A 26,548-nucleotide genomic window follows, 5' to 3' on the forward strand; every position below is an offset into this window, starting at 1 on the left:
CCCACCCCCACCCCCAGACTCTGCTTCCTTCCAACTGACAGGAGTGAGAACATGATGACAACTACCTTGGGCCATAAAGTGGTAAGACAGAAGGAGCCTGGGTTCCTGACTTTGTAGAATCACCATTCTAACCTTGGACTGACTAGTCCTGGATGTTTTTACATGAGAAAAAATAAACTCCTATCTTGTTTAGGCTACTGTTATTTTATAGTCAAACCTAATTCTAACTAACATATAAGAAACACCTCTACAGTCTTTCTAGAAAGCAGCTTGGCAATATGTATCAAGAACAGTAAAAATGTTTAAACCCTTTGAACCACTTTTAGGTATTTATCTTAAAGAAATAATCTGGAATGAGGAAATTGATGTGTAAAGATGTTTACTTCAGATTTATTTATGATAGTAAAAAATTAGAAGCAACCTAAATTCCAAAAATGAGGAATTTGTTAAATAAATATTTCATCTAAATAATTTAATATACAACCATTAAAAAGTCTATGAAAAGTGTTAATAACATGGGAAAATGCCCATGTCATAATATGAAGTGGGAAAAAACAAGCAGAATTTTACAAAAGCCTTATATGTGCAAGTTGTTACCTATGTTACAAAAAAAATTCACATACATAAAGGTAGGAATAAACAAACAAACAGAAGACTGAAAGGAAATACATCAAAATATTAACTAATAATGATTATCTCTGGGTAGTGAAATAGGTAATATTTATTTATATCTTCTTTATATTAAATATTTAATACTATCTTATAATTAACAAATAATTTCATTTATAATCAGAAAAAAATATAAACTCATTTCAAAACTTTCTTAGCATTTACCACTTTTACCGGGTGTTGACACTGCATCAACAGCAGCAAAACTTTACTGAGCATCCACATGAGGGGCGTTGGGTGCACAGACCTCCGTGGCTCCAGCCATCAACCAAGAGCCACCTAAAGGTTACCCAGACCGAGGCAAACTCTGCTTTACCTTGGTGTTCTGTAGCAGAGCTAGTCCATTGCAGGCATTTGCTAGAAGAAAGTCTCCACTCAGGATAGCTATTTTATTTCCAAATTGCATGTCTTTCAGTGGCCCATCAGAAGATTGCAATTCATTTAAATTTACTATCCCACGATGTACAAGGAGAGCAGTATGGATAAGTTCTGTGATCTCTGCCAAACTTCTTTGACTAAAACATAAAGGAAAGATTGTCTGAGTGTCAAAAATACCCTCTTATCAGTAATATTGGACTTCAGTTTTCAACAATAAAATATTTCAGTGATTAGTCTGTTTTTTTATTATTCCTTTCTTATGAAGTTTTTTATAGAGTTCTCCCCACTGAGTAGTTTGGGACCTACAAGCAGATCTTGACACCTTCCTTCTCTATAATCTTGCTCACTCTCTATCCCAGGAGTAACCAGGATTCCCCAGAGAGAAGCTGGCCAGTGGAGGGCCACCTTCCACTATTCCATTTAGATACTTTGTTCTCAGTATACCTCCCCTGCTTCCGTAACTTTAGGATTTCTGAGAATCCTTACTAGAATCTAACAGAACTCAAATTTAAGTGGGAACATAAGCTGTGTCAGACATTAAGCCAAGTAGTTTTATACATTACCTCTTTTAATCCTAAATGCAAAGCTATGGGCTTTACAGAGATGAATAAAATGTGGTCTCTTTCTTCAAGGACCTTACCTTTCAGAATAAGAACTAAGATATACACCTTAAGTAGTAAATAAGATAGAGAAGGCCCTTGCGGAGCTTACAGTATCATACTGTATCAGATGGGATTTCAGGAGATGTTTGTTTCTTTTTTGTATTTTTCTATAGTTTGTACATTTTCTACAATGATAAAACTATTACTTTTATAATAATAATAAAATCAGTAATTACTAAAAAATTTAAACCTCATAACCCCCCTACGATAGGTATTACCAACCTCTTTTTACAGGTAAGAAAATTGTTGCATATAGTTAAATGACTTGCCTAAAGGCACACTGTAAGGTGGAAATGGAAATCTGTTAGAATCTGTTATAAATGGCCCCATGTGAATCATGCCTCTTGGTTTCCAAGCTCCTGTATAGTTCCTTCCACACTAACTCTGGGCTTGGCTATGTGACTGACTTTGGCCAAAAAGACATTAGCAAATGTGACACAAGCAAAGCCTGATAAGTGCTTATACATTAAGGCTTGTCCAAAGCAGTGACATGAGTGACCCCAGGCAGAACAAGCATCTAGCCAATCCACAGAATGGTAAGAAATAAAATGGTTGTTTCAAGTCACTAAATTTTAGGGTAGTTCGCTATGCAGCAATAGATATCTGATACAGAAACCGTATATCTAGGAATGGGGTGCTGCTCACAAAAGCCTCAAATATGCGTCAATGGCTTTGAGTCTGAATGGTGGGGGCTAAAGGAAAAGGCTGAAGAAAAAGCAAGCTCTTAGTAAAAGCTGGAAAGGCAGTAAGGAGATTGTTCCTGCAGGACTCAGACAGGACATACTGGTTTTTAAGGTCGTGAGACAATTGGCAAAATGGTTGCCTATGGTAACTTGAAAGACAGAAAATATATCTAATAAACTTATGGATCTGGATAAGGAGATTTTCCAGCAGAATGCAGCAAATGTAAGCTGGAGTTTTTTCACTGCATATGACAAGGTAACAAGAAAGAGATGAGCTAAAGGGAGAATTGTTTAGTTTGGAAGAATAATTTAGAGGAACAATAAAGGATCAAAGACTTGCTAGGTTGAAAATAAAACTGATTCACTTTTCCAGTCTCTCCAGGAAAAGATTCTCAAAGTAAGAAATGGTATTAGAAAAAAGACCAAATAAAAAGTACGGCTATAAGAACTTTTGTAAAGACCTAAATATTTAAAGTGATGCCTAGTAGACTCCTTAGGTAGACAAAGGGTCTTTTAAGAACTATAAGGGTATTGTCCCATGGCAGCCTCACACTAACCTAAAGTAGAGAGGTCTGTCTCAAAAAGAATTATGGATGTTGTTGTTAGGATATGGAATAAACTCTAATGAGATTCACAGAAATCCCAAAAAGTTTTGTTCTTTTTTTTTTTGAGGAAGATTAGCCCTGAGCTAACATCTGCTGCCAATCCTCCTCTTTTTTTTTTTTTAAAGATTTTATTTTTTTCCTTTTTCTCCCCAAAGTCCCCTGGTACATAGTAGTATATTCTTCGTTGTGGGTCCTTCTAGTTGTGGCATGTGGGACGCTGCCTCAGCGTGGTTTGATGAGCAGTGCCATGTCCACGCCCAGGATTCGAACTAACGAAGCACTGGACCGCCTGCAGCGGAGCGCGTGAACTTAACCACTCGGCCATGGGGCCAGCCCCTAATCCTCCTCTTTTTTGCTGAGGAAGATTGGCCCTGACCTAACATCCGTGCCCATCTTCTTCTATTTTATGTGGGACGCCTGCTACAGCATGGCTTCACAAGCAGTGCATAGGTCCACACTGAACCAGTGGACCCTGGGCTGCCAAAGCAGAACATTCGAACTTAACTGCTGTGCCACCAAGTCAGCCCCTTTTTTTCCTTTTTAAAGATTTTATTTTTCCTTCTTCCCCCCAAAGCCCCCAGTACATGGTTGTATATCTTAGTTGTGGGTCCTTCCAGTTGTGGCATGTGGAATGCCGCCTCAGCACAGCTTGATGAGTGGTGCTAGGTCCACGCCCAGGATATGAACTGGCAAAACCCTGGGCCCCTGAAGCAGAGTGCACAAACTTAACCACTCAGCCATGGGCCCAGCCCCTCCTCCTCCCTCTTTTTAATGGAAGTGACTATTGTAGTTATCTTGTTCCTGACTCACCATTGTACGTTGGATGTGTAGTGGTGGTGGGGTTGGGGTAGATAACTTGTACTTTTAGTTCCCAGGTCCCTGGATTAAGAGGGGCTGCAACTCTGGAGCCACATCCACATCTGGACCTAACATAAGTTATGAGATCATGGACCTGGAGCTTGATGCCATGAAATAGATGAGACTTTGGGGTCTTGGGAGGTGGTCAGTATATTTTGCATAAGGGAGGAATGTGAATCACTGGGACCAGTGGGTACACTGCGGCAGATTGTTACACTAATGGCCACTAATGAATCACATCTCCTGATATCCACGTCACATGTGGTCTCTTCCTTTATTGACTCTGAGCTTGATTATGTGACTTGTTTGGCCAATGGGACACCAGCAAATGTGAGACACACAAGCTTGGAAAGCTCTTTTGCATTGGGGCTTACCCTCTTGGAATGCTGCCCTGAGACTATATGTGAAGAAATCTAGTCTAGCCTCCTTGAGAATGAAAGAGAGGTGCCCAGCTCTCCTAGCCACACTCAGCCCCCAGTTAACCTACCAGGTAAATGCAGCCACATAAATAAACCCAGGAAAACCCAGCAGAGTAACAGTCTAGCCAACTCACAGAACTATGAGAAACAAATGATCACTATTTTCGTTTGTTTGTTTTTGAGGAAGATTAGTCCTGAGCTAACATCCACCATCAATCCTTCTCTTTTTGCTGAGGAAGATAGCCCTGAGCTAACATCCGTGCCTGTCTTCCTCTACTTTATATGTGGGATGCCTGTCACAGCATGGCTTGACAGCAGTGTGCAGGTCCGCATCCAGGATCCGAACCAGGGATCCCCGGACCGCCAAAGCAGAACGTGCAAACTTAACCGCTGTGCCACCAGGCTGGCCCCAAAATGATCACTGTTTTAAGCCACCAAATTTGGGGGCAGTTTGTTATGCAACAATAGATAACCAATAGAAACTTCAAAACCCAATCTATTTCTACTATACTAGGCTGCCTCCTAGATATGCCAGTTAAATGATTTTTAAAAGTTCCTCTGAAGAAGGTAAATTTGAGCTGGGCCTTAGAAAGATAAGCAGAATTTCCACAGCTGGAGAGAAAGTGCAGAGACAACAGTAGGGATTAGAAACCCCAGAATAAGGAAGAACAGGACTTAAGACTTCGCAAAGGCAAGAATAGAAAAATGTGATCCGGGGTGAGGTCAGTTTGGCCAGAGTACAGGGTCTGCGTGGATAAGTGAGAAATCAGAATCTGGAACTAGGTTATGGCAGATTAAAGGGTGTGCATTTTACTACTTAGGCAATGTTTTTGAGAAGGGAGGATTATATATATTTTTAAATGATTTGGGAAGAATATTCTGAAGGTGATACGTAGAAAATCTGAAAAAGTAAAAAAAATGAAAGTAGAGAGATCTTTGGAAGAAGCTATTACAAAGGTCCAAGGGAAATGTAACGAAAGGGCTTGACCTAAAGGTCAAATTTAAGCATTTAACCTAGGACAACAGCCTTAGACACGGAGACAAATAAATATAAAATAATCAAATAATAAATATGAGACTCTTCTTTCAAAAAAATATGGTACTAGCTTAACAACCATAATACAATAACTACATAAAGATACAATTAGATAAAGGAGCCAAGCAAGGTGGCATCTATAAAAGAAAAATCACATTTTTAATTTCCTTTGTTAAAAAAAAAAGTAAAAGAATATGTAAAAATGACCCAGTGGAAATATTGTACTTGATTCCAAATTGGAGAAGGAGAAGATGAACCAGTGAGTTAAACAGCTTCTAAGAAAACAGCAAATTCATGATTTAGATTAAAACCTCATTATATCCCAGAGAAAATGACCAAGGCTGGAGGCTTCTAAGACTACTGAGAAGTTAACAGAAAACATTAAAAATTTTTTTTTAAACTTATCCTTTAAAAAAGTGACTCAAAGAAAGGAATAAAACTGTATTTTATTAGTATCCTTTTTCTGGTTTACAAAATCATTCACTGTAAAGATCCATATTGCCACATTTCACAAAAATTGCACAATGAGATTATGAGCAACTATAAAACTCAAGAAGGTTTAAGCATTGGATAAATCTTTTATGCAGTTCAGCTTATGAAAGAAAGTAATAACCAGGCATGCAAGAAGTTGTAGGTGTTTTGAATCACCCTAAGGATGAAAATGAGTGATTATGAGCTTTTAATAAAGACATCTATAATCATAAAACAACATTCATTAAATAAATAGCAGTCTGTAAGTGCCACATGGCCAGAAACAACAAAAACAATGGTAACAATAAAAGTGAAAACCCACCATTTGTACAGTACCCACCATTCACAAAGAACTTTCATTTATGTATCAACTTGTGAGTTTAATTACAGCAGGTATGGGGAGGTTAAACACTTGATCAAGAACATTCAGTTTGTAAAGGACAAAGCTGGAACTCAGAGCCACCTTGTCATAGTGACCAAGGATAACTTAAAATGTTTATTTACTTAATGAATAGTAAATGAAGGAGGAAAAGAAGCCAAGTTACCAATGTTACCAATGCTAGTCTATGCCCATGACAAACTTGTTCAATTTTCATCCCTAGTTCTAGGCATTACAGAAAAGAATTTCCTAGGAGAAAGCATATTACGAGCATACTTGACTTGTTCATAGTAACTGGGGAAAGCAGTTGAGTCGTTTCCAAATCATTTGATCAGAACCGAATCAAGTGATCTAGCTCAACCAGGGATCTGGATACTAGTTCTACCTCCATCTACAACTTCAGACAGATCATGGGCAAATCCCTGAAAACGCGCAGGCCCTTGGTCTTCTCATCACTGAAAGGAGAATAATTAGAGAAACAGTTTCTTCCAATTCCTGAATTCCAAGATTCAGGGATTTAAAAAAAACAATTATCTAGCCTGGCAGTTAATAGTTAAAAAGAGACAAAAATGTTGTGATTAATGACACCTACTTTTCTACAGGAAACAGAAATGAAATGATTGGTCATCTTTAAATCTGTCCTGCAGTTCCACCATCTAGTACTGCGCTCTCAACTTCTAAGATTTTGTCATCAGATAAGCAACTCCAGATCACATTATGCAAGAGTCTAATTTAGTGTGTGGCAGAGAAGTAGCGACAGTATGAAAGAATCTGGGAAAATTTTCTTCTCATTATCTTATTCCTATTTTAGCCACCCAAAGCAATCTAGTAAACTTTCAACGTACTGGATTTTCAAAATTATCTTAAATAAAAGTCTTCACGTCATTTTATGTACACATATTTTAGTACTCTTGGGTATTTTTTATGCTAAATCTTGATTGGAAAAGAGTCAAAAATGAATACCACTTATGTTAAGTAATCAGAGTAAGGAAGTAATTACCAGATTGAAAGAAACCCTGAGGATTAATTGATGTTTTCACAAGAATTTTCACCAAATCTTTCTTTCAATTATATGTTAAACAACTTCATGTGCTTTGATCCATTTTCTTCCAACATTTCTCCTAATTTTTCAGCATCCTAGGCTTTAGAAGTAAGGATGGCAGACATTGCTAGTTACCTATCCATTCTTTCCTTCCTCACTACCAACATACCTTCAACTATATTTGGAGTGACTATGTATTCACTTAAAATACTCACTTCTCCAAGATCCCCTGAGGCTAGAGGTGATTGCGGAGCACCTTCTGGCCAAGAATGTAAGTAGAAATCCACTACATGGAATTTCTGAGAAATCTACTAATTTCCTGGACAGATTCAGTTGGCGTGCACCTTTGGCATTTTGGGCTTTCCCCTTCTTCCTGTCTAGAACATGGCACAGCTGCATGGAGGCACAGTGGAGACCTCGGGATCCTAAAGAGGGCCCCCAACCTGGGGATGGTAGAGCAGGAAGAGAACAGAAACCTGGACCCCTGATAACCTACTTCTGTGAGGGCTATACCAGCTCTGAGAGGCCCATCTCTAGACCTCTTGTTATCTGAGATAAATAAACACTGCACTCTTTTAAGCTACTGTTTGTCAGAGTCCTGTTATATGCAGCTAAATAAATTCCTGAAAAATACGATCAATAAAAGTTACACCATAAAAATGGCAAAGACATTTTACACACATACTTCTACACTCTGGTTTTATTCACCTAATACTATCTTTTGGAGATAGTTCCACATTATTTACAAATACAGAGTTTCCTTGTTCTATTTAACATCTCTACAGAGGTCCACTGTATGGATGTACCATACAACTTTTGCTACTATAGGGTAACTAATAAATCTATTTTCAACAAATTTTAAAAAATCAGCCCATGTGTCACTTCTTTTGTGAAGTCTTTCCTCATTTTCCCAGAGATAACCCCTTCTACGCTTGAAAGTCTTTGAACATAGCTCATTCATTTATTCTGCTATTCCTTATGTTCCTTATGTTCACTTGAAATCTCTTAAAATGTTTTACATGTTTAAGTTGGTGTTAAAGTAGTAGAAGGGTCAATTGTGTTTCACCACACAGGCAAGGGAGATAAAAGACAACAGTCTTCTTTCTCTTTCTTTCTTACTCTATTTTTTTCCTCTTCCTTCCTCCTTCCCTTGTTTTTTGAGAGGTTTGAAAAAAATACAGCAAAGTACAGAGAATAATATAACAAATACATAATATTCCATCTAGAAATAGAAAAGGCTTACACTTTGTCATTTTTAACAAGTTTTAAAGATGCGTTTTTTTTAAAAACCTTCTTTCTTTTGGGAATTTTCAAACATACGAAAGTGGTAAATACAGCATAAAGAACCTCTGTGGACCCTAAGCTTGTTTCAGCTATACTTTTCACTCTCCTTCCACATTATTTTGAAGTCAAGACCACATATCATGTCATTTCATCTAGAAATATTTCAAATATCCTATTTTCAAAAATGCCTAATAGATGGGGCCGGCCTGCTGGCATAGTGGTTAAGTTTGCATGTTCTGCTTCCGCGTCCTGGGGTTTGCAGGTTCGGATCCTGGTGAGGACCTACACACTGCTTGCCATGCTGTGGCAGGTGTCCCACATAAAATAGAGGAAGACTGGCAGCAGATGTTAGCTCAGGGGTAATCTTCCTCAAAAAAAAAAAAAAAAAAAGCCTAATAGCGATTATGGCTCCCTCTGACTAAATTATTTATTACTAAAAATGAAAAAGATCAGAAATTAATTACTACATTAGTTTAGTAATTACTTTGAGCCAATTAATTACTGTATGCTGAGCACTTTCTATAAAATAATTTTCCAAGCATAATAATAACTCAATTAACAGATTAATAAAATCACGTAAAACACAACAGCTCTCTGAGGTAAGCATTATTATCTCTATTGTACAGAGGCAGCTGGGCTGCCAGGCTAAGTAACTTGCTCAGGTTCACATAGCTGGTAAACTGCAGAGCTGGACGCAAGCCCAGGGTTGTCTGATTCTAAAGCCCAGGCTCTCTGCATATCAATAGAAAACTAATAAAAATCTCAAACACAAACTGTACAAAATTCAGAGTGTTTCTGTAAGTACTAAATGTTAGGCAAGAGTCATTTATTTAAAATCATTTTATTTGAATTCTAAAAGCTTTTTTAATTGGAAAACTGACTTTTATGTTCATGCAAGAAGAATAAATTTGAAAATTACAAAGAAAATTTTGGAAAAGAAAGCAAATTCCTGCCATTCTAGATTTTAAAACTTATTGTGAAGCTATTGCAATTTTAAAAAGTATAGTAATATGAGAATAAACTAATTGATTAGTGGAACGGAATCCAGAGATACAAACATTTTTGGAAAATTATTTATAGTAAAGCTAACACTTCAAATTGTTAGTGAAAAGATTGATTATTCTTACAAAAGACATTGGGGCAGCTGGCTATTAATTAAAGGAAAAAGTAATAAAGTTATATCCCTACCTTACACCAAGAATAAAAGTACATTTAGAAGGATTAAAGATTTAAATGTGAAAAACAAAATTATACATTTAGGAAAACATTTTTATGACCTTGAGGTGAGAAATCCTTGTAAAATAAAATAGGAAGTCATAAAGAAAATAACGGATAAATTTGAGTAGTTAAAATACACAAAAATGTTTATTAGTAAAATAAACAACTTTTAAAAAGACAGGCAAATACAGACTTGAAATAAAGTATCTGTAATGCAAACAATAGGCAGAAAATTATATTCAAAATATGTGTGGAGCTTATTGGACAAGAAATTAAAAGGAAAAAGATAAACAGCTCAAGAGCAAAATGGGAAAGGATATTAAGAGATAATTCCAGAAGAAACACAAATGGCTAAAAATCATATAAAATGTTGCTCAATCTCACTAATAATTTGGAAAAGGAGTATAATAATAATGATGATGATGATGATGAGATAATACTTTCAGTTGATTAGCTTGTAAAAATGAAAAAGATCAGAAATGAGGCAAGCAGGAAGATGAAGAAACATGTGATCCATCGCTACACTCTGCTGCTCAAACCCTCCAGTGGCTCCCCATCCCACTCAGGGAAAAAGCCAAAGTCCCTACAATGGACTCCGAAGTCCAGGACAACCTGCAGCTCTTCTAACCCCTAACCTCCCTGACTTCCTGCTACTCTCCTCCCTTTTTGCTCACTCTTCTCAGCTCCGTTAGCTTCCTTGGTGTTCCCTGAACATGCGAAGCCCGTTCTTGCAAAGGCCGTTTCACCTGTCTGGACTGATCCTCCCTTATATATCTACAAAGGTTGATTACTTGCCTCCTTCAGGTCCCTGCAGAGTGCACCTGATCAGTAAGGCTTTCTCTGACCACTCCATTCATAATAGCAACCCTCCCATCCCTACCAGTTCCTCACTGCCTGCTTTTTTTCCTCCATAGCACTTACTGCTATCTGACACACTAGCTGTTTTATTTGTGTTTTGCTTTTCTCCCTGGCCCCACAGAAACAAAGCTCCATAAGGGCAAAGGATGGAGTGGGTAGGGGGAGGAGCAGAAAAACGTACTTCAAAAATACCAAAATATGAAAAATATCAAGGCATATGAATGATAATAAAAAGGAAAAGTATATGCTTTTAATGTGAAGAATCTTTCATGGTGATAACTAATTATAAATGTCAAATATTAATTTTTTATAAGTAGGACAGATGCAAAGTTCCAAGAAATTCATTCAATTCATTGCAATAATTACAGAAACATAATGATTTTCCTATTTTGCCATTTATTCACCTTGATAACCTAAGTGAAGATAAAAATTTGAATTTTGAGTTTGCCGTGATCACAGCATTCAAGACTAGTTTTGATTCACTTTTGCATTTGGAAATGAGAATTCTGATTTTAAAAACAGGCTATTGAAACCAAAAATCTCAACCATTAAAAGCAAAATGCCAAAACTATAGGCTGTAGTAATGGTGACCTCCAAATAGAGATCCAGTCACAGGTTCAAGGGATGAAAAGAATGACCATGGACAAAAGCAGGCACACAGATCAATGGAACAGAATTGAAAGCCCAGAAATAAAACCACACATCTACGGACAGATAATCTTTGACAAAGGAGCTAAGTACATACAACGAAGAAAAGAAAGTCTCTTCAACAAATGGTGTTGCGAAAACTGGACAGCCACATGTAAAAGAATGAAAATAGACCATTCTTTTCTGGCATTCACAAAAATAAACTCAAAATGGGTCAAACACTTAAAGGTAAGACTTGAAACCATAAGACTTCTAGAAGAAAATACAAGCAGTACACTCTTTGACATCTTAAAAGGATCTTTTTGGACACCATGTCTTCTCAGACAAGGGAAACAATAGAAAAAATAAACAAATGGGACTTCATCAGACTTCCACAAGGCAAGGAAAACAGGATTGAAACAAAAACACAACCCACCAAGTGGGAAAAAATATTTGTAAATCATATATCTGACAAAGGGTTAATCTCCATAATATATAAAGAACTCACATAACTCAACAACAAAAAATCAAACAACTCGATCAAAAAATGGGCAGCGGATATGAACAGATATTTCTTCAAAGAAGATATATGGATGACCAATAGGCACACGAAAAGATGCTCATCATCACTGATCATCAGGGAAATACAAATCAAAACCACACTAAGATATCACCTGACACCTGTTAGAATGGCTAAAATAACCAAAACAAAAAATAACAAATGTTGGAGAGGTTGTGGAGAAAAAGGAACCCTCATACACTGCTGGTGGGAATGCAAACTGGTTCAGCCACTATGGAAAACAGTATGGAGATTCCTCAAAAAATTAAAAATAGAAATATTATATGACTCAGTCATCCCACTACTGGGTATCTATCCAAAGAACTTGAAATCAGCAATTCAAAGAGACTTATGCACTCCTATGTTCACTGCAGCATTATTCACAATAGCCAGGACATGGAAGCAACCTAAGTGCCCATTGACTGATGACTGGATAAAGAAGATATGATATATATATACAATGGAATACTACTCAGCCATAAAAAAGGATAAAATCATCCCATTCACAACAACATACATGGACCTCGAGGGTATTATGTTAAGCAAAACAAGCCAGACAGAGAAAGACAAACTCTGTATGACTCCACTCATATGTGGAAGATAAAGACATGGAAAAAGAGAACAGATTAGTGGCTACCAGGGGAAAGGGAGATGGGGGGTGGGCACAAAGGGTGAAGTGGTGCATCTATAACATGACTGACAAATAATAATGTACAACTGAAATTTCACAAGGTTGTAAACTATCATAACCTCGATAAAAAATAAAAAAATAAATAAGTAAAAAAAAAGAATGACCAGGCCTTACTTCCAGCTCTGACCACACACGTAAGCAACCAGTGAAAGTACCGAGGGCTCTGTGTCTCTTTCAGGAAAGTTCATCTGACATTCTAAGTTAGAGTATACAGAAAAGAGGCAGAAAAATAAAAAGCCTTTGCAGCTGATCTCATTCAAAGAGATTAGATACCCAAGTCTCTGTTAGAATCTTGCTATGCCATGAAAACACAAGGTCTGGAATGAGGTGGAAAAAAGAGAAAAATCCTTAAGGAGTACTTCAATAAAAACCTCTAAAACAAAGTTTTCCCATATTCAGTACTGTAATTCTGAACTACTGGCAGTTTTTCAGAAACATAATTTTAAAATAATCACAGCTTAACACAAAGACTTATCTGTCTTAGTTTATTTCCAAAAAAGAAAGCTCAGAATTTTTTTAATTTTTAAATAAAAATTGTATATATTTAAGGTGTATAACATGATGTTTTGATAAACATACATAGTGAAATGATTACTATAGTCAAGCTGATTAACATATCCATCTCCTCACATGATTACCTTTTTTTTTTTTTTTAAAGAAAGCTCAGGGGGCCAGCCCAGTAGAGTAGTGGTTAAGTTTGTGTGCTCTGCTTTGGCAGCCTGGGGTTTGTGGGTTCGGATACCAGGCGTGGACCTACACACCAGTCATCAAGCCACACTATGGCCGCATCCCACATACAAAATAGAGGAAGACTGGCACAGATGTTGGCTCAGCAACAATCTCGCTCAAGCAAAAAGAGAGAGATTGGCAACAGATGTTAGCTTAGGGCCAATCTTCCTCACAAAAAAAGAGAGAAAACAAACAAACAAAGCTCAGTATTCATATGTTCTGTAATGAGTTCCCTCCATACCTGCCAATCAATCTACAAAGAGGTGAGCTGCCTTCAGTGGTGGTAGTCATACTGGAGAAGGCAGAGGATGTTGGGATTCAGCAAGGAGTCACCACAGTTATTACCAGAAATTAGCCAGCCAAAATGAAGTTTGTAATACATTTTCTCTTTATGCATGAACATAGTGAAGTTCTGCTTAGAGATCAACTAACACACCTATGAAACGAATAAAGCACAACCAAGCCAGTTAGCTTGGATTTAAGAACATTTTAAGGAACATTATTTTGAGTAACTAGACACAAACTTGACATTGCCAACACATAATTATCCTGCAGGTCCACTAGATGCTTACTATAAGCAGGGAAAGGGGGAGCTAATGAACAGCATCTGGTTTCTGGAAACGGTTTAAGCTGGGCTGTTTTCTGCCAGAGAAGCAAAGGGAAAGTCTAACTAGGATGCCTTATCCAGGTCTCTAAAAGTACTTTTGGCTTGGGTATACAAAAGGGGTTAAAAATACTCAAGACTACCAAAAAAGGCTAACAAGACATCTGGGTGCTGCGGCTGTCACTGTCAGGGCAGCCCTTGGAGGGAATGCCCATATCAATTCGGTTTATCAGATGGACAGCTGATCAACATTAAACAGACTTGCTCTGGGCAGACTGAGCCGTGCTTCCTGACATGAATTCCAATGAGAGCCCTCTGCACTCTACCACCGAGCTCTGCCATTTTTTACTGTTGCAGCTCCCTGGACATATGGGAATCCCTAGTGATGAGCACATAAAGCTGCCTCTAACTCAAGTGACGGCTCATTTCTCCCGGCTGAAGGCAGACATTAATATCCTGAGGAGATCAGACCCGCCTCTCTGACCCTCATCTACCGAAGCAAAACGACTGTCCTATTTCTTCATTTAATAAGCTTTTAATGAAGAAAACCCCAAACCCCCTCTCTGACTGCAGCACAGTTCTACATGAAAAGGTTACACAAATACATCCGATTCCTTGTCAAAGTTTTCCAAAATATCTGTCCCCCTCCCCATTGGATGTCAGTGCTGTCACTCGCCCTCCCATTCTTCATGCTGCAGTACATGAGTTTAGTTCTCTGCTCCGATAATTATGAGCCCTCTCCACATTATGGCAGGTGGAAGATTAAAGAACTGATTACAAAGAGCGTGCTGCTGTTTCCATTTTCATTACAAATCTCTTTCCTCGAAGGTTCATCATTTAGCTATGAAAACTGCTTCAGGCACAGCCAAACTGGGAGAAATGACAGTCCAGTCACAGCCCAGAGAGTATACCAGAAAATGCTTCTTAGGTAAATTAGAATATGAGAAAGCTAAAAATATTTGGTGAATTGGAGTTGGCATGCATACTTTGGTTTTAGCAGGGATTAAAGGAAGGATGTGCAATGGCAAATGAAGACAATGACTTGATTTTTACCTGTGAATCTTGGAGACTGCTTAAAAATAAGGGGACTCAGAACCATTACCGAAGTCTAGTGGTGGGCCCACTGCCTCTTGCCGGGGCTCTGTGAGTTCTGAATGGCGTCACGAAAGGCTGAGGTTTGAATGTTGTCTTCTTCAGAAGGCACGCAGGGGTTCGGAGACGTGTGCAGGCTGCCTGTTAAATGGGCCCGGGAAGCACTGCAGGAGGTAGATGCCACTCCGCAAAGTGCTCTCGACTGAATTACGGGAGGCAGGGACAGACCGAAAAGGAAGCTTGGGCAGGCTTCATTTAGACCACGAAATGTGTCTGAGGCTGGGAAATATGAAGATAAGGTGAGCATAAAGGGGCAAAGATCTGTTTCCTATGAAAAGGATGTCAGGGCAAAGGCTGTACAGTGATATGCTTTAAATTAGGTTGCTTACACTGCTATCTAATCATCCCAGGTATCGAGAGTCACAAGAACAATTCTTAGTGTTCCCCCCAAATATTTCAGCAGGTCTTTTCATGTATAAAAGCAGAGTGGTCCCCCAGCATGTTTAAACTATAGACAATAAAAGCTATGGGCAGGTACTCAGTATGCAGGTTAACGCACAATTCATAACTTATTACATCCCAGATACTATGCTTTTTTAACATAGCATCTTATTTAATCTTCACCAAGTTTAGTTATTAACTCTATTTTATAGATGAGGAAATGGATTTCCAAAGGGGAAAAAAACATCAGAAAGCCTCTATAGGAAATATTATCCAGGAGAGGGAAAGACACACAACCTGAACATTAAATGAAAGGAAGATTTAAAATCAAATGACATTCCAAATTCCTCTTTAAACAATCAGACCCCACAATTACTCTTGTTACCATGTATAGAATTATTTTCAAACTACAGATATGGCTTTAAAAATTCTTAATAGGGTCACTAAAGGCTACTTTATCTTTTTTCTTTTTTTGGTGAGGAATATTGGCCCTGAGCTAACATCTGTACCAATCTCTCTCTATTTTGTATGTGGGATGCTGCCACAGCATGGCCTGATGAGCGGTGTGTATGTCTGCTCCCAGGATCTGAACCCATGAACCCCAGGCCACCAAAATGGAGCATGCAAACTCAACCACCGTGCCACCAGGCTGGCCCTGGCTTTATCTTTTATTTATTTATTTTTTTAAAAAAGCTTCATTGACATATAATTTACATATCATAAAATTCACCTGTTTTTAACTGTACACTTCAATGAATTTTAGTATTTTAGAGTTGTGCAACCATCACTACAATCTAATTTTACAACGTTTCCATCACCCTAAAAAAATAAACCCTATGCTCATTTAGAGTTATTCCTTATTTAGGCTATTTGTCTTGATTTTCCTTTTAATTTTTCAAGTATTTGGAATTTTTAATGAAATTAATTATAAGGAGCAACAATATAAAATGGAAATGCCAACATACTTTCACTGAAAAAATGTTATAATCTGTAAAATATCCACATGATATATATGTTCTTCAAAGCCAAATATAAATGACAGATCTCTCAGGCATCTGAAAGTAATGCTTGTCTGTAAAAACTGATTCCAAGGCATCTCAAAGGACGGATGGAGAAAATGGTCTCCATATACAACTTTGAGGAAACTACTTTGAAAGGCAAATGTGTACAGTTTGTTTATTCACCAAAAAATAAACATTACTTTATAACCACACCTTATATCCCAGCAACCCTTAAGTTTCCTATTTCTTCTTTAGTGTGTTTTTTGTTTACATCCACAGAAACAAGAGAAATGTTCAAAAGGCTGCCACAGCCTTGCAAGGAAAGGAGTAATATATACATAAAAAGTAAGGAAAAAGTCTGTGAATCACAATTTAGATGAGATAAAAAGCTAGCCTCATTCATTCTTTCAAACTGCATCACTTTATTTAATTTCAGTATAGACTTCATATGTGTTCAATGGGATGAAAATCCACAACTACTGATTTCAAGGGAAACAAGTATGCCATCCAAATTTCTTTTTCATAGAAAAGTGATAGAGGAAGATTAAAAGGTGAGATTAAAGCTCACCTTTTAAAAACATCACACCTATTAAATGATCTACTTACAAAAATAAATCACACAAGTCAGATGAGAGCATACTCCTAGTGTAAACAAATCACAACAGTATAAAAGTATATAGAGCTCAGGTGTTCAGTATGGTAGACACTAACACCATGGAGCTATTCACCACTTGAAACATCACTGGTCTGAATTCAGATGTGCTGTAAGTGTTAAAGACAGTACAAAAATTTCAAATATCTCAAAGATAAGTGCTTTACATCAAAGACGTTGAAAATGATAATATTTTAGATATATTAGCCTAAATAAAATATATCATTAACAATTTCACTTATGTGTTTCTTTTTATGTTTTTAGCATGGCTACTAACAAATTTAAAATTATATTTCTTTAGGGTCCCACTAGGTCCATCATCCCTCCATCCTACTTCCTTCCCCATAAGTTCTCTCTCATAGTTTAGCATATTTTCTTTCAGACTTTTGCGATATGTTTTTAAGATATGTTTTTAGATATGTTTATAAGCATATAGCAAATGCAATGCCTTTAGAATCACAGAGCAAATGCTATGCATTTTCCCATAAAAATGAGTTCATACCACAGGTACTGTGCTGTAACTCACTTTATTCACTTAATATAGTTTAAAGAATTTTCTTGTCACTACATATAGGACTACTTAATTCTTTTTGATGATGGATATTTATCCATAGTATGGATGGACCATAATGTTCTCCAGACCCCATTAATACGTATTTAGGTCATTTCTTATTTTCTATTATTATAAACAATGCTACAGTGAACATCCTAATACATAAATCTATGTGCATATGTGGGAGTATTTCTTTAGGATATACCCATAGAAGTGAAATTACAGGGTCAAAGAGTATGTCACTTAAAATTGTGTTAGATACTGCTAAATGGGCTATTCTACTTTTAAAATAAAAAGATAAATGATCTAGTCTGTGACAGACTATAATTTATCCACGAGTCTCTGAAATGACAAGGACATAAGCTTCCTGTCAGGGATTCAATGAAGAAAAACAATTCTAACCTGTGTCCTGAAGTCAGCCCAGACTCAGTGAATTGATGACTCTGGTGGGCACCTTTGGGGTGATTGCCGTGAAATGATTCCCTGTTCTTTAGAAATGCCGCCTCCCCACCCCTCACTGAGATCATAGGGTGGGTAGCCTCTGACCTGTCTGTTTTTTTTTTTTAAGGAAGGTTAGCCCTGAGCTAACTACTGCCAATCCTCCTCTTTTTGCTGAGGAAGACTGGCCCTGAGCTAACATCCATGCCCATCTTCCTCTACTTTATACATGGGACGCCTACCACAGATGGCTTTTGCCAAGCGGTGCCATGTCCGCAACCGGGATCTGAACTGGCGAACCCTGGGTCACCAAGAAGCAGAACGTGTGCACTTAACCGCTGCACCATGGGGCCAGTCCCTGACCTGTCTGTTCTATGTGGCCCTCAGTCTTCTACCCTGGCTGAGTGATCCAGAGTTGAGCACCTGGCCTAGTCACGGGTGCTCAGATTCTGTCTCCAGGGAATCTGAAATTCAGAGTTATCTGGGAGTTGCTAAAGGCAATGCTCCAAAGCAGGATTTATGAACTACAGTTACTCACGTATCACTTTTGTCATTTCTCATATACCACATGTACTCTTATGTATTTAAGGTTTTCTTTAAATCTTATCTTTAAATCTTCTTTTAGGATTTTGTCTAAGAGACACCATATAGCAAAGACCTTAAGAATGTAGATTCTGGAGCCAGATTCATATCTCAGCTCTGTCACTTATTAGCTGTGCGATCTCAAACAATTTGCTCAGCCACCCTGAGTACCCAGTCTTTTCATCTGTAAAACGGAGATAACAATAGCACACGTCAGTGTTGTAGGGGTTAAATGGCTGTATATAAGTAGTTCTTAGAACAATAACTTCACATAACAAGTGCTCAATAAACGTTAACTATTACTGCTTTTAAATCAATTCACCTTAAATCTTGAGAGGAAACTTTACATCTCAGCTATTTGGTTTACATTAAAGACATGTTGAAAATGATAGTATTTTAGATATATTAGTCTAGAGTACAGGTCAGGAGTGAGTCACCTACACAGCAACAAGACCGAAACCTGTGGTGAGAGGGAGTCATCCTTTATACCACCATAGGCATTCTTATGGGGGCATCCTGGGCTTGGGGTCCCCTGGACTTCTTTCTGTTGTTGTTGAGGAAGATTCGCCCTGAGCTAACATCTGTGCCAATCTTCCTCTGCTTTATATGTGGGTCACAACCACAGCATGGCTAACAAGTGATGTAGGTCTGTGTCTCGGATCTGAACCCTTGAACCCAGGCCACTGAAGTGGAGTGCACTGGACTTAATTAACCACTCCACCACAGGGCTGGCCCTCCTCTGGACTTCTGGATGCCTCTTTTGGTGATGGGCAATCTTTTCCTGTTCCTCTAGTCCCATCCCCACCCCCTACCCGACCAGCCCTTGAACTTCTCTGAATCTGGGAAAAATCACTCACCTAGACCAACACATAAACACATCTATGTTACAGATGAGTAACTGGCAGATTGGAAAGGTCTACTGAACTACTTAAGGTCTCATGGGTTGTAGCTATTACACCTAAAATCCAGGTGCCCTAACTCCCATCTCCAGTGCTTTCTCTTCTAGAGCCAATAAATATGTTTTATGAGCAAAGAAAATATTTTCTTTTTTTCATATTGATAGTTCACCTTCTTGAAAAGAAAACTGCTAAATCTTTCAAGTAATCACAGTGGTTGGGCCAGGTACAACTCTAGAAAGGTGGTAAGCTTGATTTCTAAGTCCCTATCTCCCTACAGCACTTGATCACCTTCCACCTCAAGCTTCTACTGCCCTCTTGTTCTTTTCTTGTCTCCCCACATCAGAACTTTTTGAAATAATCACGAGTCATTTATAATTTAGGGTGAATTAAGTTTATCCAAACAGTGAGTTTTGTTATCAGAAAACTCTGGTTTTAAATCCCGGCTTCATTTCCAAAGAGCTGTAGAACCTTACAAGTTATTTCATCCCTCCCAAGTCTTGGTTTCCTCTTATGTGAAAGGGTAAACAGGTATTTCATAGGACTTTTGCAAGGAGGGAATAAACTTCATTCATTGAGCAAGCAATAAAGATTTGTGGAACACCAACCATCTGCTGGATAGCGGACAAGACTTTTCCTAATTACACTGATTGCTTAGTGGGGTAGACAGATAAGAAATGTCTTTTGTTTCTTTCATTTCCTTTTTTACAAAGTGGGCCTAGTACTCTACCTTTATTTATTCATTCAAGAAACATTTATTAAGTATCTGTTACATGGCAGGTACTACCCAGGGCACTAGGAATACAGAGTAGGCTAAAACATGGTTCCAGAAACCTACAGTGCAGTGGGGAAGGGGCGTGACATTATTCTTAGACCTTCCATGCTGGACACTAAATTTAGGACTTTTCAGAGTAGAGGGATAACGAAGACCTTGGGTGTCCATCATCCCATGCTGCTGCCTCAGTTACAGCTGTAGAAATCGAGGTTCAGAGATTGTAGTACTTTGTTTAGTACTTTGTTCAGGGCCATACAGGTAGTTATCCATACAGGTAGCTGGAAGTACAACCCTTATCTTCTAATCATTCCTCTACATTAATGCTGCTCCAAGAAGCAGACAAAATAATTTAAGGGTAAGTTTTTTAGATGGAATTTTCTCAAAAAATTTCTGTTTAGTGATAAAGTCAACACAGAATAATCATTCTTTTATTATGCTGGAATGTATATGTTGCAGAAATTATAACTTATTAGTGGTCCTTCAGATATGCATATGGTATGCAGATATTTCATTATACAGAAATTTAAAAAAAAATTGAACTAGTATTTGACAAGCAACCTTAAAAACCAATTAATATTGATTACATGGTACTAAAATAATCAAACAAGATCACAGAGATGAATTGTGTAATCCAATTTGTGAAATCTGTCTTTTCCTGCATAATAAACAGAAATAGAGACATCTAAAAATGGCTCCTGTTCACCTCAGAAAATACCTTAACTTTACAAGATATGTTAGGTTCACAACTTCTGGCTTTAAGCCCCAAAAAGTCATAAGCATAAGGATTTGATTTTCCCAGAGCCCTCAAAGACCACATTACTTTTGGTTGCACCTTCTCCCCCGCCGCAACTATCTTTCTCTTTTCCAAAGTCTAACCATGACTTCTCATCCTGGCCTTCTGGGTCTACAGTGCTCACATCTACTCCTGGAAAGGCAAATAATATGATTTATTAAAATATGCACATATTTTAAGAACATACATTTTAAACAAATAATTAATAAAATGTACTTTAAAAGCATGGCCAAATTGCACATGGCTCCACCAATCTTGTATTTCGTGACCTCCCATGATGTGGCAGGCACTGTGCTTGGTGCTGCCTTGACACCGTAAACACATCAGAGTCCTGCTCCCAAGGAGCTTAAAGCCTGGCAGGGACAAAAAATAATGAACAGAAACAGAGATATCTGAAAATGTCCCCTGCTTACCTCAGAAAATATATTAACCTACGCAAAAGGATAAAACTACACATTCTGATCAGCAAACATTTTAGTTGTTTTAGACCAAACTGTACAATGTCTCTCTAATTTTCCAAGTAATCTGATCTTTTTCCATTTCTTGTGGGTTTTATATTGCCTTTCATGCCTTTATACATTTCCACATTTAATCATCTTGGCACTCGGCTACCATTACTGTCTTGCCTCGGCACTGGTCTAGTTAATTCCTATGTCTATAGTACGATTTCCTTAAAGGAAACCATCTTCTTTTCACCATTCTGCATTCTTAGATGTCCTTCCAACCAAGTCCAATCACTTAAAGAGTAATCTAAGACTACAGTAATTATTTTAAAAATACTGGTGACTCCTCTTTTTATAAATGAATGTTTTTGTAAGTAAGCTTTAAAAATAAGAAGGCTGTAAGGAATAAGATAAACCTGAAATATCTGAGTACAAGCCACCAACTTCCCCTATTAAAAACCTTCCTGATAGTTGATGATACCAGATGGTTCACAAGCCAATTTGGAAGCCAAAGATCAGCAGAACATAACAAGAAAGGAGAGTCATTTAATAAACACTTGATTCAGATTAGATATAGTCCCATTACAACAAGCTAAAATATGTTCACCTTAATGTTTATATATATTTCATGACCACATGAAATAGTCCACTCCTGAGTTAATGTGGAAAAAAACTTTAAAAACAAAATATTTTGATTTTTTGTAAGTTAAATGAGTCAGAGAAGGTGAAAATCCAGAGAACTGTGAACCTGAATTATCTGATTATCATTATCCTCAATAAAATTATTAATAGAATATCTACTATGTGTCAGATCCTAGATATATAAATTCCATCAATGATTATGTTTCAAAGGGTGAGTGTTTATGTATTCTCTCTCTTAAAGTAGTTTAAGACATGGTCTGTGCCCTGAGGGCTCATAGTTTAGTTGGGTATATAGCACAGTAACACAAAAAGATTTAACAAGAAAACTATACTGCATATAACATAATAAGTGTACAATGAATGCCATGGTCTGTAATTGCTGTAGGGATACACAATTACGATCACTGAGGATTTGGAGGGAGGAATGGGAAGGCTCCATGGAAGAGGTGACAGGAGAGTTGGGCCCTTCTTGGAAGAGGAGCACTTAGATCAACGAGAGCAAGGATGCTGCTGCTCGCCCCCACAGTGCCATGTGTGGCTGCCACAGCAGTGCTGGGTGGGTGGGGAGAACTCTCCAGTTGGCTTGCCGCCGCTGCTGCTGCTGCTGGTCCCAACAGGGCTCCAGTGACCCTGCTGAACAATGAACACAGTTGACAGCTGCCATGAACTGGTTTGAGAATGGCTGCAGCCAGCAGACAGAAACAGAATAATGGGTGGAGCGTAGGTTTAGGACAAAGGCTTGGGTGTCTCCTCTCGGATAGGGCCTGAGAGGAAAAGAAATGAGAAAATCCGAGAAAAGGAGGAGAAAAGTCCAGGAACATCCTGCGTCTTCTGGCCACAGCCCCAAATGACTTGGATAAATTAAAGAGAACAATATAACTGAATTGCTACTATTTGCCAAAAGTCACTCACACAGAGATAAAAAGAAAATTAACATGCTTCTTATTTATATTTTGCTTAAGTAAGGATACCTAAACCAAAGAAACGCGAGTTAATAGTTGGGTCTTAGAAACTGCAGAAAAATATTCACTGCCAGTTAATTATCAGAATGTCAAGTCATTATACTACCTCATTTCACCAGCATACTTTCATCTGGACACAAGTGCCCTGTTTGTGGTCTAAAACAGAGGTCTACATGTTAATCAGAATGGTCTGGTAGCGCTAACTCAGTTTGAAGAGGGTGGAGAAATGTATAGGCTAACTTAGCCCTTTGTCTTCATCGTCATTCTAAAGAAAAGAATGCAGTGAAGACTATTAGGGGAGGTGGTGCAGAGAACACCCTGGCTGGCCCTTTTAGCAAGTCCTCTTAAAAGATAAAAATGTACCCCCAGTTCAGCCTCCTAGGGCCTAAAGTTTAGGTGATAATTTAAATAGTTCCTAAGTGAACTGCCTTCCACTGTAAGGGTCTTGTCTTCCCAGAAGCCCTTCTTCATAGGAAAGGACTAAGCCAGGATTCCTGAGGGAAGCGACTGCTGGTGAAGCTGTGGTGCCTGCACTGGGGAAAGGGAAGAATGCCGGGTTGTCCTCCGGTGGCTAACGGCAGGTGGTTATCATTCTGGATACCTGATAACGCCATCAGTTTGATTTTTCTGCATTTCTATAAAGACCTTATAATTATTCTAATTATATTATTAATGGCCTATCTTGAGTTACTGTACCCTTTGTTGGATATTTATCATGTTAAATTATCAATTACAAACATTTCTTCATATAACATTTGATTTAAATCCTAAAGCAAGAAGATCTAGAATAACCTACCCAGCGATATCTGCATATGGTTTTTACAGTTTGATAATACATTAAGTCAAAAGAAAATTACATTAAACTCTGCTCATTACAAAACACATTTAAAATTCAAGTTCAGTTAGCAAAAAAATAAGCATGTTTTAATATTCCGTTCTTTCTTCTCTAAAGCACAGTTTTGACAGGATTTGGGGTAAAATACGAGTAAGACACAGTGCAGTGCTTGAAGGGTTTGTAATCAGATTATGAGAAAGACAAAAGCAGATAATGTCAACATAGAGTGGTAAATATACTGCAGTTACTAGGACTGTGAGCTTGGAGTAATAAAGACTTGGTTAGAATCACAGTCCTGCTCCTGGCCGTGTGATCTTGGCTAAATCAGCACCTCCAAGCTTTACTGTCCTCATCTATACAAAGGGGATATCGTTCCTGACCCTTTAAGATGGCTCTGAGACGTGAATGAGATAATGTGTAATGCCTGGTTCAGGGTCTGCTCAGTACATGGTAGCTATTACTGCTGTCACCACTAACGTTTGTATGGACTTATACACAGTGTGCTTTGAGAGCCCAGAAAAGGAGCACTTAGATCAGCCTGGAGTTACGGAAGGTTTCCCAGAGAAGATCAGAGCTGAGCTGCGTCTCAAGGAATAGGTAAGAGTTAGTTAGACGAAGAAAGGTAGGAACAGTGTTCCACGCTGGGGAAAGAGCACAGTGTACACAGAGCATTGCAAATATTTGGTATTTGCTGGTAAGCCTAGTGCAAGAATAGTCATCACTCAGCTCCCCTTTCCTTGGCGTCCTACAGCATAGTAGCTTCTCCCTCTACATGGTTTACCATCTATCCTCCCCAGAAATACACACCTACCCCTGACAGCTATGCTGGTTTGTCCTTTAAAGATAATTCAGTCTACGAAGGCAGGTAGGCCTCTTCAGGACCCTCCCAGAACCTACTCTGTCCCTTTGTCTTAGAGACATGAGAAGGGGTAAACGGCAGAGACAGCACAGCTGAGTGGCTAGGAGTCTGGGCTCTGGCGTCAGGCTGCCTGGGATCAAGTCCTGGCCCCAGCACTGTGTCACTGTGGGCAAACTGCTTCACCTCTGTGTGCTTCAACTTTTTCTTTCTTTTTTTTTTTTTTAAAGATTTTATTATTTCCTTTTTCTCCGCAAAGCCCCCTGGTACCTAGTTGTATACTCTTCGTTGTGGGTCCTTCCAGTTGTAGCATGTGGGACGCTGCCTCAGCGTGGCTCGATGAGCAGTGCCATGTCCGCGCCCAGGACTCGAACCAACCAAACACTGGGCCGCCTGCAGCAGAGCGCGCGAACCCAACCACTCGGCCACAGGGCCAGCCCCTGTGCTTCAACTTTTTCTATCTGTTAAACGGGGATGGTAATAATCTCTTACAGTTACTGTGAGGATTCAGTAAATTAATGCATGTAAGCAAATGAGAACAGGGTCTGCTTGCTAATAAGTATTAGCTATTATAACCTAACAAAATTAAAATTCATGTTTCATAGACAAGACATTCTTGAGAAAGTAAAGAATGCACTAGATTAGAAATGTGGTCATCTGTGGGAGGCAGAAGGAAGAAGAGAGAATAAAAGGGCAAAAAGAAGTATAATATTTATTGAGTACCTACTGGTGCTAAAAGTATCGCATTAAGTGCTTCATATGCTTTTTTCAAATGCTCCTCATAACAGCTGTGCTAGGTAGGTGGCATGGTCCCTATTTTTACACATGTCGAGAAATTTGTCTAGACAAATGGACAACACCATGATTCAAAACCATGGGTGGATGAATACAGAGCCATGCTCTCCCAACAGCTACTTCTCTTCACCAGAATGGTGAAAATGGGCCTCCATTTTCTTAGCTTGAAAATTATGACATCAAACTTCACATTACTAAGAAGAAACTTGAGAGCTGCCTAAGTTTTCACACGATTTTCTAGGAAATATAAACATTTGTTCATGTTCTGATTTCACGTGCAATGCTGAGGATTCTATTTCATAAAAATCATGAACAATAGTATATAAATCAAGAATACATTTCCTTATCCAGAAGTTATATTACAATTACACAATGTACAGTTACACAATCCTACATTTTCAGACATAAACTGACTACGCCTACATTTGTATAACATGAGGTAGGCCCAATGCTAATCTTTAATTTACATTTTTTCAAGCCTAAATATTGTGTAAAGTATTCTGTGGGTCCTTAATATCTTTGTGATTCATATTTCATAGTAATTTGGCTTCTTAAGTATCCTTTTTCTTCCACCAAAGAACATAAATTTCTTATAACAAAATGAAAATAAAGTTAGGAAAAAGTAAAGTTAAAGAAAACCAGAGGAAAGGTGAATGATATGAGATTGTCTGGTTAAAAACCATTAGCTTCATGAGCGGAACCAAAAGTATAAACTATAGTCTTATGGATCTTATACATACAGGAAAGGAGCTTTTCATACTGTCGCTTCTTTGTCAATCGAGATGCTTTTCTCAAGCGTGGAGGAAAATCTCTCTCTCACTTCTCAATCTCTTGTTTTCCCTCTCTTGCTCTCTCTCCTTCTCCCTCTCTCTCCTTCTCACACACACACATACACACACATACACACACACACACACACACAGGGGTCTTGTCACGTGTTGGCCTTATATTGATAAAAGAGCACCAATCCTCAGGGGGAGCTTCAAATACTCTAAGACAAGAAGCTGGAAAGATGGGAGG

The 26,548-nt window shown here is 38.2% G+C and overlaps 1 protein-coding gene across 4 annotated transcripts in view; it reads right to left on the reverse strand.

Moving 5' to 3' along the window:
- Positions 1–26,548, reverse strand: part of PDSS2 (decaprenyl diphosphate synthase subunit 2) — a 267,780-nt gene that overhangs the window by 102,355 nt on the left and 138,877 nt on the right. For all 4 annotated transcript variants that reach the window (XM_023650874.2, XM_070223628.1, XM_001503961.6 and 1 more), the window contains one exon: positions 986–1,184. In XM_023650874.2, the coding sequence (XP_023506642.1) occupies positions 986–1,184 (199 nt within the window). The remainder of the gene's footprint in view (positions 1–985; positions 1,185–26,548) is intronic.

This window comes from Equus caballus, chromosome 10 (assembly GCF_041296265.1).
Source record: "Equus caballus isolate H_3958 breed thoroughbred chromosome 10, TB-T2T, whole genome shotgun sequence".
Taxonomy (NCBI): domain Eukaryota; kingdom Metazoa; phylum Chordata; class Mammalia; order Perissodactyla; family Equidae; genus Equus; species Equus caballus.